Source organism: Protobothrops mucrosquamatus, unplaced genomic scaffold (genome assembly GCF_001527695.2).
Source record: "Protobothrops mucrosquamatus isolate PMUCROS unplaced genomic scaffold, P.Mucros_1.0 scaffold1017, whole genome shotgun sequence".
Classification (NCBI taxonomy): domain Eukaryota; kingdom Metazoa; phylum Chordata; class Lepidosauria; order Squamata; family Viperidae; genus Protobothrops; species Protobothrops mucrosquamatus.
Window position 1 is genome coordinate 50,791 of NW_015387253.1, and position 17,194 is coordinate 67,984.

The 17,194-nt window shown below is 34.7% G+C and overlaps 1 protein-coding gene across 1 annotated transcript in view; it reads right to left on the reverse strand.

Moving 5' to 3' along the window:
* The window catches only part of HCN1 (hyperpolarization activated cyclic nucleotide gated potassium channel 1), a 164,392-nt gene that overhangs the window by 43,283 nt on the left and 103,915 nt on the right, over positions 1-17,194 (reverse strand). Inside the window, exon 4 of the mRNA XM_015819907.1 lies at positions 4,841-5,059. Within this exon, the coding sequence (XP_015675393.1) occupies positions 4,841-5,059 (219 nt within the window). The remainder of the gene's footprint in view (positions 1-4,840; positions 5,060-17,194) is intronic.

Below are 17,194 nucleotides of genomic sequence, written 5' to 3' on the forward strand. Positions count from 1 at the left end.
CTTTTATTATTTTAACAAATAACTCAAAGTGGAGACCATATCCAAGACACTTTCCTCCTCCTATTTTCCCCATAACAACAACTCTGAGAGATGAGTTGGGTTGATAAAAAGTGAATGGCCCAAAGTCACCCAATGGCTTTTGTAGCTAAAGCGGGACTGGAACACATTCATGGTATTAATAATAATAATAATAATGATAAAGTTGGAAGGGACCTTGGAGGTCATCTAGTCCAACCCCCTGCTCAGGCAGGAAACCCTATACCATTTCAGACAAATGGCTGTCCAGTTTCTTCTTAAAAACTTCCAGTGTTGGCGCGTTCACCGCTTCTTGAGGCAGGTTGTTCCACTGGTTAATTGTTCTAACTGTCAGGAAGTTTCTCCTTAGTTCTAGGTTGCTTCTCTCTTTGGTGAGTTTCCACCTGTTGCTTCTTGTCCTGCCTTCAGACACTTTGGAGGATAGCTTGACTCCCTCTTCTTTGTGGCAGCCCCTGAGATATTGCAACACTGCTATCATGTCCCCCCTCGTCCTTCTCTTCGTTAAACTAGACATAACCACTAAACCAAACTGGCTCACTTTTTTATTATGATTATTACTACTTTATGATTCATTTGGATTTCAGCTACCCAGATGCTAGAATTGAGCAGAATATATACATGGGCATGTGTGTATGTGTGTGTGTGTGTATATATAAATAAAATAAATACAAAATAAAAATCTAAATAAATTATAGAAGGAAGTTCTCTTTAAATAAATTGAATGAGAACTGATGAAAAACATGTGGGTTTTTTTTTTATAAAAAAGCTCTATTTAAATGTTTGCTAATTATACTGTGCTGTCTGAAACTATTAAAATTAGATATTTATATCAGGAGACAACAGTAAGTAAATTCAGCTGTTACTATTCCCTTGCTTTTACCTGAAATATACATTAAAATGTTAGAATATCAAATAGGTATTGACATGTGGGAAACATGAGATGTGAATTAGCTTTTGCATCTAGAATCTGCCTGTATAATGAGCTGGGACGCCATGCACCAGAAGATAAAATTTGTAGATTTAGTTTTCCACAAAATTACCTACCAACCAATTTCATTTTGCTGTGAAAGAAGGTACAGTGGCAATGAGCTTACCATGCATTTTCTGTAGAAAACTATGAGAAAATTAATTTATAATGCAAGCAGAGGGGATATTTGCATCTAAGAAAGAACAGTTTGCCTATGCCTATATAATCAGGGTAGTACAGGTCAGATTCCAATAGGATTTAACTGAAAATCATAATTTAACTGTGTGTTGCATAAAGATCCACAATTCTTTACTTTCCTTAGAGATTTTCTATTAATTTGCAGGAAGTTTCTATTCAGGAAAATGCTATTCTTTCTCTTCGGGTAGCTAGAAATCCAGATTAGATAGCTATCAACTGTGTTTGAGACTACAACTGCCATAATTCCCTTCCAGCATAGGTGATGGGTCTGCTGGCCCTAAGAGGGTATAATTCCAAGGCATAAGAAAGGTAACAAGCTGAGGATTGTAAAACTAAAAACAGTCTGCATAAAAAAGGGCATTTTGCTAGATGATAAAATACATGTACTTTGCACTCAAATAATTCCAGACGCAATTCTGTTGTCTGTTATAAAGATTAATAGCACCCATGCTTGACTAATGTAATGCATTCTATGTATTACTTTCTGACTGGACTTGAATTTCAATCAGCATAGACTTCAGCATTAGGCAGTCTAGGAAAGAACCAGAAAAGACCATATTTGCATTTTATTAGCTGCTGGTATTTTTCTGGATAAAGCACCTAATAATGACATTGAAGTCCTAATGGTATAACTCCAGGGTACTTCAGGCTTTTATTCATGGTTACCCATGCCCTCCCACTGAGGTCCATGGTTCACTGAGGTCATCTAAGGAGGTTCAGCAACAGGGGCTTGTCTCTTGTGAGATCTCGGAGTCAAGCTTTCCCTGTAGCTGTCCCAATTTTTAAAAGGCAATCCTAGCTGAATTGAGAAGACTGACCTCTGTCTTGGTTTTCCAAAAAGTCTTCAAAACACCTCATGACCCTATGGATCACACCAAACAGGCCCCCCTCTCTTTCATAGTCTCCTGGAGTTCCCCCCCCCCAAAGAGCAGTTTTTATTTGGAGTGGAATTCAGTAATTTTATGTAGGACAGTGATCTGGGAAAAGTTTCTCTCCTTGAATGATGTGGTCCAATTTTGATTTCTTGCTGGGCTACTATTTAACAAACCACAAAGCAAAATAGCATATTTTCAATTCAAATCTGCTTAAAGAAAGCAATGCTTTCTACAGCAGAAGTGTTTTTGTGAATAATCACAGAAAACCTTTTTTTTTTTAAAAAAAATGGCACGATTATGAAAACTGTGAACAACAATATAAATAGTTGATGCTGATGCTATTTTCTGTCACACAAAATCTATGTTTTTCCATAGTTGGCAAGATACTCAAAAGATGCAAAATGATGTTGATTCATGGAAGAGAGAAATAAATAAGTACCAATCTTGTTTTTTTTAACTTATTTTTTAAAATGAAAATTGAATTGTGGATTAATATATTATTTCATGTCTCCTGATCTGCAAATTCTAAAAATTGGCAATATTTATGTTTGCCTTTCTAATCTAGCTATTGTCTAGCTAAGTAGACTGTTATTCGCTATTATTTTGTCAAGAATGTCTCAAGGCCTAGGTTGGCCACAGAAGCATTATTGGAAATGTATGTTAGAGACAGGTATTTTGCTAGTAGTCATTTATTAATTTTTAACTAAAACAATCTTTGTAGTAACATTAAAGGCCAGTGGAGGAGTACATGGCAGGCACTGAGGGGAACAAGCCTATTAAAATCCCTGACTACCCCTTTGTTTGTTGAATTTATAAGCCGTTCCAATTGTTGCCAATTCTTAGGAGCATACATAATTGAAACTATGCATAAGAACAAATAAGGAAAGAATCAAATACAACAACCCAAATAAATCATAACTACATACCCATATTTATAATGTATTAGCTAAGGAACAATAACAATCCATTAATGACAAACATATCACCACTTAAAGAAGAAATAACTTCATAAAATATACACCTCTGGTGCCTTTTGGGATAGACAGGTTTAATAGTCCTCTGATTGTCTAGCAGGACCATATGGATCTTGGGAACAATGCTATTTCAGAGAAGAAAGTAGCAACTAAAAAAGCTCATGGATAGCATTGATCCCAACCCGTCAGGTACAAATATGCAATTAAACCTGAATACCTGTTGTATGGTAAAAAAAAAAAAAACAAGTTTTAAAAAAAATAACAATTTGATATAAATATTTCCATAAGCACTGCCTCTCTACAAGAAAATCTACCTTCCTTCTTCTCCTGACAATGGTTCTTAATGTATATTTGAAGGCAAACAAAAAGGAACACAACTCTTCAGTGGCTACCAGGAAAATGGAAAAAGGGGGACAGAATATAGCTATTACAGGGTGAAGAAATAGATAATGAGAACCATTTTCTCCTCTTCCTGAATTTTCTTAGACAGTGGAAAAAGCACAGGCTCATATGTAACATCAGTTATGAGAATGTGTGATTCTTCTAACTGTAAAACTACTTTAAGCTGGAATGACATGTAATTGGTATGCTTAACATGCTTAGTTAATATCGTAATATAATTATGCCAAGTAGCATACTTCAGAATTTCATAGCTCAAAACACAGTCAAACATTATATCTCTTAAATATGCAATTTTGAAGCAACATTTGGAATTACTGCTAGCAGAGAAAAGTTGATTTCTTGGAAATTTGGTGCAAATAATAATATGGGTGAAAAATAAAAGTTCATCTTTGGAATGGCCGTATAAGACTATTAAGATAGCTTGCTTAAAAAAGATTTCCCCACCAATCATATTGCTCAATGGACATTTTGTATAAGCCTTGAAAGTCTGCAACACAGCAGGAAAACTTGATGAAATCCAGCATTTATTTTATTTCTACTATTACTTTCATGTGCAGACTCAATGACAATTTATTTTAAAACTTTAACACTCTCTCTCTCTCTCTCTCTCTCTCTCTCTCTCTCTCTCTCTCTCTCTCTCTNTGTGTGTGTGTGTGTGTGTGTATAATAAAACTATATAATGCTACTTGAGTTAGAACATTACATTTTAAAATTATTTCATTTTAATACTGGCCTAACTGATTTTATATGCTATTTTTTTTACTGAGGAACTCTGGGAGATGAAGTACCAGAAGAGACATCTGGAACACCATTAGAAGAAGGCTCAGAGGCCCTTGTGAATGGTTTAGTGCAGGGGTCTTCAAACTTGGCCCTTTTATGACTTGTGGACTTCAACTCCCACAAATCCTCAGCCAGGCGCGCTTGTGAGTTTATGTTTGTTTGTGAGTCCTTAAATAGATCAGAATGAATTATCTGAAGAACTATCTAACCCTTACATTCTAAGAAATTATATTCTGCAGATAGTATTCCAACTTGCTGATGCTAAAATACGGAGCTGGGAATTTTTGGAAATGGCATCTGTTGTACACAACTATCATGTTGAAGTGTAATACAAAATTATTATGTCTTTCAGACTGCATTATTTCAAATTCAAAGTGAATTTTAGTGCTTAGTTGAGGAGGGCAAAGAAAAATCTGAAAAGGAATTATATATATTTTTTTCAATTTCAGTTTTATTGCTTGATGAATGATTGCATTTATCAGCAATTTTCACTACTTCAAACAGCCATATTTTAGTCAACGGAATCTATGAGACCAGTTTTCTTTTCAGTGACAAGCACCAAAGCTAACGAGATTTGAAACTAAAAGAGTACCATTGCTAAACATTACCTTCTCTTGATACTGACGCCGGGATGAATCCAAAGACTGAATCAGGGCTGTGGCATGGCCAACGAACATGGCATAACAGGTGGCCCCCACAATCATGCTCAGCATGGTTATCCAGAGATCTGACATGCTCACAGGGGCTCTGGCTCCATACCCAATACAAAGCATATGGCTCATAGCTTTGAAGAGTGCATAGGAATACTGCTTCCCCCAGGAATTATTCTGTAAAAGAGATGGGGAAGGGTGAACAGAGAGAAATGCTTGAGAACAAAGGAAAATAGCTTTAGGAGAATAACAGCCTTCTTATCTCAGAAGAAGCACCCCTGCATTACAACTTTCATAAATAAATAAAGATCATGGAGAAGTGGGTTGAGATTCATATAATCACAAATCAGGCATTTACACACCATGAACTTTCCTCCTTCAGAAGGATGACTAGCAAGTATTCAAGGCTCTCAGAATTTATAATGCTTTTATAATTGCCAAGTTCTATAAAACGTTATTAAAATTGAATTTGGAAAATGAACATGTAAAACACTATATGATCCAGTGGGCAAGGAATTTTGGGTATAATGTGATGTTTGAACAATGGGAGAATATGTGGATAAAGGGATTAAAATTCACATTAAATTATAACCTAAAAGGAATTTTTTACAAAATGATGTATTGCTGGTATTTAACACCAGATAAGTTATCTAGAATGTATAAAGACATTTCAAATGAATGTTGGAAATGTAAATGTAAAGAAGGGACTTTTTATCATTTGTGGTGGACATGTGATAAGGCAAAGAAATATTGGAGTAGGATTCATATATTAATGCAGAAAAGTTTTAAAGTGAACATAAAGATTAAACCAGAAACTTTCCTTCTGGGTCCAACAGAAAGAGATCTGGGGAAAAAAATTGGAACTCTGATTTTATATATGATGACAGCAGCAAGATTGCTCTATGCACAAAAGTGGAAGGATGCTTCGATTCCTATTATGGATGAATGGTTACAAAAGCTGATGGAATTAGCAGAGATGGCCAAATTGACTGTGCTGATAAAAGAAAAGAACATAAGTACTTTTGTTTCTACTTGGAAACCACTTCTGGACTTTGTGCTTGAGGTGGAAAAAAATGATATTATGATTTTGGGTTTTACCGATTAGACTGATTTGTCGATGCAGAAATGGCTACGGAAGTCAATGCCTTTTGTTTCTTCCCCTCCCTTTCTTCACACCTTTTTTGTTTTCCTTTTTTCTACTGTTTGCTTTTGTATTTCACATTTTATGTTATAAATGAATAAAATAATAAAAAAGAATTTATAATGCCTTTTTATACATGAAATATAAATGCTATATATGTATTACAAAAATATTATACAATTATTTGTTCATACACATAAGTACATGGATGTATGTGCCATCCATGTATGTGTATATGTTTATGTCTGTATATGTTTATGTGTTTGTACACATACAGACATGTAGACATTTGCACATGCACACTAATATATTAAAATCTTTAGATAGAGCTGACTATGCAATTAAAACAACTGTCTGTAGCTTTCTCTCCTCTATCCTCTTCAGGTAATAGATTGCAAATGTTGATCGCACAACATCTGTTTGGTTCAGAACTCCTAAAATTATAGGAATATATCCTGCTCTGGGATTCTAATCTATAGACATATTACAGTTATTCAAAATTCTTTCATGGGGCACAAATATCTATGAAGTAAAATTAGATAGCCTAAGTTTATCAAATCCAAGATAATTTGAATTGTCATAGTTTTCCCTGAAATGCTCACTTTGGTTCAAGGCACATGAATAAGAAACAAAATCAAAATGTTTGAAAGGGAATCCTGAAATCTCAAATGTTCAGATAGTGCTGTCTTTTTTTACTAGTTGTAAAAAATGAGAAGGAAGGACTCACTGGAGAAGAGCCTAATGCTGGGTATAGATTGAGGGCAATAGAAGAAGGGGTGACAGAGAATGAGGTGGCTGGATGGAGTCACTGAAGCAGTAGGCGTGAGCTTAAATGGACTCCAGAAGATGGTAGAGGACAGGAAGGCCTGGAAGAACGTTATCCATGGGGTCATGATGGGTCAGACACAACTTCACAACTAACAACAACAACATTTCATGTCCTTTAATTCCACTGCTGTTAATTCTTGGGGGGGGGGGACTCTATTTAGAACCTTCATTTAAGCATGCCATATCACAAATGCATTTTTGGGAGGGGGTTGATGGGGGAGTGATAGACTAGAGACCCCTGCCTTTATTACCAACCTAGTGGCATTTTGAGGTCCCTTCTACACCTCTAAAGGCCTCCATATCTTCTATGGATTGTTGCAAAGGCTGAACTACAGTTCCACAATAGATATAGAAATCTATGCATTTAATTGAGATACTTTGGAAGGGTTTTTTTCACACTGAGAGCAATGACATTGTTTGAATACACAGAAGCATAGATATTTCCATGCTATTTTACCTTCTTCTTTAACCCTCAAGATCAATCATGAGAATTTAAAGATCTAGTACAATTGTTCATTTCAGTTACTGATATCAGCAAAGTCTGAACTAGAAATACATACTTCCAGCTGCTTAATGCTTCTTTCAATAATAGTTCACAAAGGAAGAATTATTTTTTAAGGGAAATGAGGTCATTAAAACCAAATTTGTTTGCATGGGTTCAAATATGAACATAAGACCTGAGCATGAAAACTGCATGGACTGCGTGAAATAATTTTCATAACCAGGATTATAGGACATTTTTCTTAGAATTAATAATTTTTAAAAGCTTCTGAAACATTAATAAATTAAAAAAAAACACTTTCTGTTACTCAAAATCCTACTTTTTTCTCAAAGGAGAAAAACAATACACTATAAATGCTTATCACTGCCTTCAGATTAACTGAATTAAACAGAGAAACATTAACCCAAGGAGGGAAATAAACTATTAAAAACAGTAATTGTGACAAATACCAAAGCTGTTTATCCGAGGATTGATTATATAATCAAGCCTGAGGGTACCAGAAAATCTTCACATTTGTAAAAAGCAGTGATCACTGATTATTTGCAATTAGTCTACCAAGTCTAAGCCTTAATTTAGAAGTATTCTTCGGCAAACTCTATTTAAATATAGCCCTGTTCTATGTTTAAAGGTGTGTTGTACTCTTTTTAGTCAGAAAGATGCATCCTTCTAAATATTGGCCTCATGCAGCTAAGGAACAACTAAGGGAACAATTATTTTTGCTGGGAAATCATCTGTGGAAACATAAGATGTCCACTGCCAGCAGAGAAAGGATTATATCTATTTCACCATAACTTCTGCTGTGATATTCATGACAGCCGGTACTGCTGTTGATCTCCAGAAGTTCAGCAGTCTTGGGAGTTAATTGTAAATCTCCAAGACTCAGTCCATTCATTCTTCCAAAACTGGCCTGATAATAGTGACAGCTGTGGGATCAGTACTGTTACTATTTTTCCTTTGAACCTAATGGGAGAAAAAATAATGACGTGATTCTGCCCAGTTTTTGCTAAGTCACCCAGCTAGCATACAACACTTCCATTATTATACAACCTCTACCATCATCACTACATAATGCAAGTTTGCTCTGCAAATCCCACTGAAAATAAAATTTAGATTTTTCAGACTGACATTTCCTACTAGTGCTTCTTGTCAGTTCAGTTCAATATATCTTATTATGACAAAAATCGGTTAGTTCCAGGCCTCAACAAATTTATGAATCTTGATCCAGGTATTGTTTTATATGCCTGGTTCAGAGAAGATATGGATAATCATCATGGATTAACCATGGTCAAGTTGGTTCTTCCTAAAAAGAGAAAAAAATGCACATATACTACAGTACATGATAACAGTATCTGTAGTTATACAACAGTGTTTTAACTTGAGTTGGGTGGGGTTACTCCTACGGAAGTCTCCCATTGTTAAGCAGACCAATTCTACTGCCACATGGCAGCTTTATTCATTATCACCATTCATCCATACTTTGACATTCAAAGGCAAATTGGCTTTCAAGGTTGAAGGTTGTTGCCTAACTGAGGCTATCCTTTCTTTCCTTCAGCTCTTTGTTACAGCTGGATAGCTCCAGCTGCTGCAATCTGGTAGCAAAGATGTGCAAAATTGCTATTGCTTCAAAGCAGATGCTTCTGCTATGCTGAAAAGAGAAAGCAGATTTACTGTATAGCAGTTTCTTGGGATATTTTGAGCCTAAAATACTTAGACTGTTCATTTGTTGTACACTGGGAAACTCATGCTATTTCCAGCATTTGTGAACAAAATAATATTTTTACAGGTTTAGCTCAAAACAACCAAAAACTAGCTGAAAGGGGATGGAAAGATATTTCTGGCTCCTGTATTTCATAAATACACTACATAATTATTTAGAGTATCAAGCTATAAAATATCTATTTTTAAATATCAGATTTAATTCATGTATTAATTTAAGTTATATGACTGTAATATTTTTTTCTTCTGTTTTTTCAAGAATTAGGCATGCCCTTAGGCATGAAAACCAGCTGGGTGATCTTGAGCCAATCATTCTCTTTCAACACAACCTACTCACATGGTTGTTATTGTGGAGATATTAGAGGAGAAAAGAATATGTTTGCTGCTTACAGTTATTTATAAAAATAATAAAGGCAGTATAAAAATTAATTGTTGATTAGTTAATACTGGCAAATAAAAAACAGACACATCAATATTCTGGAATTTTTTTCTACTTCCCAATCTAGACTACAATTCTGGTGATTTCCCTTGTAAATACTAACCAGGTTTGAGCCTCATTAACTTTTCTTATAATTTTTATTTTCACATTAATCCAAAGTTACTAGATACATCCATCTAGCTGTGCATTAATTAAAATAGACAAACAACCAAGTAAATCACGATAAAAACACAATGTGAGGAAAATAACATATCATAAAAACAATTTAAAGGATGAACAATATCATTTCATAACATTAATCTTTATAGAATTTAAAATTTAAATTTCGGCCCCCTAAGAATTTATTCCAATAAGATTTGAATTTTAAATATCAAAGTTTGAACTAGTGGATCAAATAATCATACTGATGACATCAAATAGTTCTTATGAAGCTACTCAGAAGGACATAAATTAAACACAAGAGAAAGTATATTATACATGCTTTGATCCCAGTACTTATTTTACTATTTAAGTGTTAAGGGAGAAGAGAGCAAAAGAAGATCAAGAGAAGAAGAAAAGAAGGAAACATCTATGCAGCTGGGTTTGATCTAAAGATTATCTAATTTAGCAACCAATGTTCTATGGAAAATTGGATCCTCATGGGAAGCTTATGTGAAAGACATCAACAGTATAAACCTATCTTGCTATTATTATATTAAAAAGTGTTCACAATGAAATGAGAAATATATAATGTGAAGCTACTATGGCCAATAGCCACTGACAAATCCTTTACTGATTTGTCTAATCCTCATCAAAAGCTATTTGTGTGAATACATATTATTTCTTGTCCATCATCTTGCCTATTTACTTTCATTAGCTAAACATGGGTTCTAGTAGCACAAGGGAAGGAGAAAAGCTGCACATAATTGCATAAACCTATTTTAATGCTCTTATGGAGATAGAGAAAATCAACAGTAAAAGGCTTAAAGAGATATAAATTTGTGGTATGTGTAGAAAAACATGCTACTTTTCTTGTGTTTATTGACTAAAAGACATAATAAATCTGATGATTAAAGAACCAGTAAAACAGAGGCACCGAAAAGAAACAGATCATTAATGAAATCTTCAGGGCAGGTTTTGCAGTTCTATTCATAGCTACATCAAAATAAAGCCCAACTGAATTCAGTGGTGCTTTCTTCTGACTGAAGCCATTCAACTTATGACATATACTGAACAATGGAATATAAAATGAGAGCAGAGCCCACTCCTTACTAGCACTGATGCTACCTAGTTTGGGTAATGAAATATCTCAAAGAAAACAACCAAGCTCAGAGAGAACAAGGACCCCTCATTCCAACCCTGAGCTACAAATATTCTCCTTTATCAGTAGTGACCTTCAACAAAAGATCGTTGTCAGCTGAAACACAACTTTTAATTAGAATTAGAAATACAAACTATCCTCACAAAAGTATGACCACTTCACTGTTACTATGAGCTAGGACTTTCATTAAAAATAATAATCACAGTCTTCAACCTCTCCTTGATAACTTGTCTTGTTCTCTGGCTTTGTCTATGATGTTTTGTCTTGGGAATTATGTTGCTACCACAAACCCTATCGAAGTCACTGCCAAAATTAATTTTTAATGTGAGAAAAGAAAAGAAACTGTATTCAGTCAGTTTAATTAATTCAGTTTCTGACATGACGCTGTTCAAGTTTTGTCCTGCTCTTTTCCATTTTTAGAAGTATTGGCCCATTGACATATCCCTCAAAACCTTAGTTAGCTTCTCTCTAAAATTAGACTGTTTGGCCTAGTACTTTCCTTCACTCACACCTTTCAGTTCAACTCCTTACAATTCTCTTTTAGCACATGATATCAGGCTCAATTCCTATCACAGCCAATGGGTAAACACTTGGTCGATCCAGAAAAAAATCAGACACTGCACTTGCAGTAAAACATTAGGAAAAAAAAAAAGAACAATGCAAACATTAGATGATGAAGTCTAGTTTATGGAATCTTAAGTTATTGTTAGGACTTTCCGAAAATTTCAATTCAATTTTTACAACATGAAGAGAACCAAAATAAACCTCTATGCTGTTAGACGCAGTGTTTCTCAACCTGGGCAATTTGAAGATGTGTAGACTTCAACTTCCAGAATTCCCCAGCGAGCAACTGCTGACTGGGGAATTCTGGGAGTTGAAGTCCACCCATCTTCAAGTTTCCCAAGTTAAGAAACATTGTGTTAGAGTCGTCAGCCTTAGGTAGACCAGACAGGAAACATGACCAGATAAGCTAATTCTACTTTATTGTAAAGCTATCTTAAGAGAATCCTGCAAGTCTGAACTACTTTTCTCCTGCTGCCACCTTCACAGCTCAATAACATAAGAAGCGTTCCTCTTGAGTCTCTTGCTCTGCCCACTATGCAGCTCTGGACTATGCTCCCTCTTATCTTACTGTTGTCCAAGAAGCATTTCTTTACCCTTTCTCCCAAGGTTATTCCCCCATACCATTACAGAGTCCAGATCCAACTCGCATGTCCAAAACCCAAAGATGATTGGAGGTATAGTTCAATAATATCTGGAGGGTTTGGTTCTTCAGATTTCCTTACAAAAGAATTTTTTCCCCTTCTGTTCAATTAGAGACTGTCTGGACAAGTACCTACAGTTTCCTTGGCAAAGTTTTTCAGATGTAGTTTGCCATTGCCATCTTCCTACAGCTGACTGAAAGTGATTTACTCAAGATTCCCAGCTGGCATCATGCTCAAAAGGTAGGACTAGAACTCACGGTCTCCTAGTTTTTAACCTGATGCCTTATGCAGTACAGCAAACTGACTGTCAAAAAAAAATTATCACCATCAATAGCATCAAAAGACTCAGTGTTAATATCTCCCACCCATACGTTATACTGGAATATTGCTAACAATGGTAATTTTATTTACTTCATTTTCCATTCTTAAGGTAATTTTCTTATTTTATTCCAAAGATGTTATTAATAGCTATTATTTTATCTATTAATGTTTAGTTTTTAAACTGCTTTCTTAGGACTAAAGTATTGTTAAAAAAGAAAAATATTTTTATGTGACTACATAGAATATATAAAGCAGTTTCCCAGTTACTGCATGCCATCCAATTGTCTTCTGAAATAGAACTGCAATGGATTTGATGAAAAGAATGAATTATTCAAAAGGACAAGTCCAAAATTATCAAGCTCAAACACAGCTGCATTGTTTTAACATTTTCCTTATTCATTCTATTTTCATTTTAAACCTTCCTTTCGAATAGAAAACAAGTTAACATCCACAAAGAGAGAACTCCACTCAGACCAATTGTCAGCAGCATTAACTCAGTCATCTACAACATTGCAAGATGTTTAACCACTTTATTAGTTCCTCTGATCAGCAACACCACCCATCACATCATTATTTTTCAAAAGGCAACTGGACTGACCTGTAAATCGCTCAGGGAGGGCTATGAAGTGGTATATAAATCTAAGTGCTATTGCTTTGCTATTAGGTCTGCAGTTAATATAGACAACTCTTCCAATTATTATGAATGGACAGAAACCTTAGAAAGGGGTGAGAAGTGGAAATGTTGACCTTTCTTTCTTTCTATTCTCTGGATAGTTCTGATGTCAGAGGATTATGGCAAATTGCTCTGCTATTATTGATTTTTTAAAAGTATTCATAATTTAGTGTTATGCTAGCAGTGAATACAATATTACAAAAATACCACATTAAGATAAAAGTTCACTTATGTTAAAAGAGGATTGAAGAGTTGTATTGATAAGATTTAGTGACATATGCTCAATTCTACACATCCAAGGCTTTCAGAATGAAGAGCTAATTGCAAATGATTTAAATAAACAAGCAAATAAATATAAAGTTCTCTTCAGAGTCTTATATGTATCTAAATATTTTTATGGAAGTGAGTTAGATTGTTTTTGGTTCCTTCTATTTTATCCTAGCTATGAATAGTACCGGTATTTCCATCTTAGAGGAATACTATGACTTTCCTTAAAATATAGCTGTGGGATCCTTACACTATCTTTGAATACTTTTAATATTTTTTAAGGCAAACTTAAACATCATAGTCAAAATATCAATTCATTCAAGAATGAGTTAAGTACAACAGTGAAACAAAATTGGTCACAATTAAAACAAGTTAAATCTTAACAACTGTTTCTTTTTCACCAAAATACAGAACTGTGAAACTGAAAATAAATGTATATTATTTTAATATGCCAGTTGTAGAGAAGGACTGAATAAATATTAAATGGAATCATTAAGTACCAGTGGAGATGATTGTCTGCTTGCTTTTCTCACTTGAAGATTTTATCTGGAAATAAGTCCCAGTAGTTTCTTTGGAACTCTCTCCTACACAACCACGTGTAGAGTTACTCCATGTAACGTAGGCAACTAGTTCCCCCTGAGTTTCAAAGGTGATTGCACTGGGATTGCTTTTTGCTGTCTTTTATGATACTCTCTACATGATACAATACAAAATCTTTCTTTCATTCTGACTAGCTCATTTGGGAGTGCTTTTGTTCCTTTCATTGAACACCTGGCTTACAAAACTCTGTAAAAATGTGCATTTTTTAGTTTCCTGTGTGTTTGGGGAGGGAGCTATCAAAAAATACCAAGAGCTTGGGGTTGATCAAGAAATACCACTCAGCAACTTGGTGACCTACTTTTTTATTAGGGTAATTACATTTCTGAAGCTATGTCACCATTTTGTTTGAAAAGCTACACTTGTCAGCAAATGTACAGCTGATCAGCTAAGAATGTCTGAATGTCTTCAAAGATTGGTAGAAACATGTAGGAGACTCTGACTACAATAGTCAAAAATCAAAACTAAGAAAAAAGAGAAAATGAATGATACAAGTAAGTCAAAGAAGATATATCTGACTAAGAGAAGAATATTTATTTCACATAAAAATAATATAGAATGGATAAATAGAATTGTCAATAATGATATGGAATAGCTGGAGCAATAGTAACAATGAAAGTGGTGCAGTAATAATAGTAATAATAGTAATAAAGAAAACAAAGGTAGTACCAATAGCAATAGGCACCTTGGGTGCAGTCACGAAGCAACTAGAGCACCACTTGAATACTACTGGCATCAGTCAATTACAAAAGACAGCTTTACTTAGAACAGCTTACATCCTCTGTTAACACCTTTAACATCATCAAACATCCACAACTGCCTATCCCAGGACCTTGGGAAGGAGTTGATAGATGGACAAAACTGCTAAATCCAGTCTGACATCAGGCTGATTGTGTGATGAACCATGGAATAAGTTAAAAGTTGTTAAAAATTTTGAAAGCAGTGTTTAATGTAACAAAAGAGTTCAGTGGGGTTCAATTTAAGAGTCTATCAATTTCTGGGGTCATCATAGGCAAAAAATAGGTTAGTGGCTTAGGTGTTGGGCTAAGACTAGGTAACACAGCTTTAGGTTCTGTTCAGTCTATCTCATAAGTGTGCTGTTGTGAACACAAAATGACATCATAATGTAACAATAATGAGGAAAACTGCAATATTAATATACTTTATTGATACAGTAGAATCTCCAGCTAGAATGGGGGGGAGATTCAACAACAACAACGACAACGACAACAACAACAACGACAACGACAACGACAACAACAACAACAATAATAATAATAATAATAATAATAATAATAATAATAATAATAATAATAATAATAATAATAGAGTTGGAAGGGACCTTGGAGGTCTTCTAGTCGAACCCCCTGCTTAGGCAGGAAACCCTATACCATTTCAGACAAATGGTTGTCCAGCGTTGGAGCATTCACAACTTCTAGAGGCAGGTTGTTTCACTGATTAATTGTTCTAACTGTCAGGAAATTTCTCCTTAGTTGAAGGTTGCTTCTCTCTTTGATGTGAAGAGGAGGTTGAGCTTAGAATCCTTGCACAGTAAAAAGCAGCACAAGTCTTATCTCTTTCAGGGTCCCTGGAGGCTTATCTGATCGTTCCTAAGAAAATGCAGCCAGTCTCGGGAGATTCTTGTAAATAGGCATTGCATCAAAGGAGTAACTTTCAGTAATTCTGAGTACGGACCAGCTTCTCTGTGCCTGACAATCAATTAGTTACTGTTGGTGCAAGAGAAAGCTGTTCCAAACTGGAAGCATGTTCTTAAAATGACAAAATGCTTTTTGAATTGTCTTCTTGAGTTTCTGTCTTGTTTTGCTTAGTGTCCTGCAGAAAAAAAAAATCTCATGCATTTTTTTCTGGCAATTTATGCAAGAGAATTTGCTTCTGAAATTTCTTTCAAGGGTGGAGAGAATCTTAATGAATTTCTCACATGTGGATAGAATATGATGTTCTCGCACCTGCATAGTTATGAATGAGAAAGAGAATGAACATCCTGTCTTTTGTTGTCCAATCATCTTTCTAGTAGTCTGCAGCTTTGCTTCCCATGCCTCATTTAAATTTCAATGACATACAATGAATAATTTTTATATAATCTTTCAAATTGGGAAGTAAGGCTGCTAGAAAAAGTTAAAAATAATGGAAAGATGCATAAACAAAAACCGTTGCAGTAATACTGTCCATCATTTCAACAATACAATAAAAAAATGCCAAGGTTAAAAAAAATCTCAAGCATTCTTGAGAATGAGAGCCTCTTTCAGTTAAAAATATACATATGAATATTTGTTAAGATTTCAGCATACCTTTTGTTTTAACTCAATATATTGACCCCTAATTCTTTGATCCCAATACTTTTCCTTCATATTTCCTAGATCTGCTTGTGAATTCCCTTTGGATTGATGAGGAATCTGGACCAATTACTGAAAGTCATGGAATCATTATTACACTTAATTTGCTAACTCCATGGAAAATAACTGGCTGCATAGTCTATTCCAGAAGTGCCAGATTGATTCTTCATCCTAATAGAAGAACATAGAAGAGACTACATGGAAAAGTAAGAGTAGAAAAACATCTCTATGTTTAGTCACTCAGGCTCATGTTTTGTAGCGTTAAGATATATTCCCAGAGCAATTGAGGTAATCACACTGCATATCTATGGTATATTTAAAGCCATGGGCATTTCTTTAGAAAGTCAAACTTTTGTAACAATGTCGGTGATTAAAAGGTTAAGAAGCAAAATAATATTTGGCTGCAAGCTAAGTCCCATTCTAGAATTTTCTTTAGATCAGTAAGAGACAAGCATTAGGTACATCAAGTTTCTAAATCCAGTCTTCAGAATAACGACTTGCAATTATTATTCTCCTTTTATTATGGATCACTTCCCTATACCCCTATGCCAATTCTAATCTATTCAATTTTCATGGACAGAAATTCATTATGTGAAATTACTATCAGATATGCTATGTCAAAAAACTTATTTTGGGAAGTGAAAATTTTGCAGAAATAAAATTAATGTTTGCTTTGCATCAGCAGAATATTAAATGAGTTATCATTCAGACACGTTTATAGGATTGAAAATGCTCGTGTTTTATAATATGAAATTTATATATCTACAAATTGAAAAACTAAACTAATGTTCTGAACCAATAATCTGTAGCTGATCTTTATTTGACATAAAACATATAAATGTTGTGAAATGTAGCCTTGATTCCCAAGGGGCGGGGCTGCAGAGAGCAGAGAAGCAGCAAAGCATGGAATGTTTGATAGGAGGTAGAGGCTTAATACGGATCCTCCCTAGTGACTCTTAGAGTCTATCT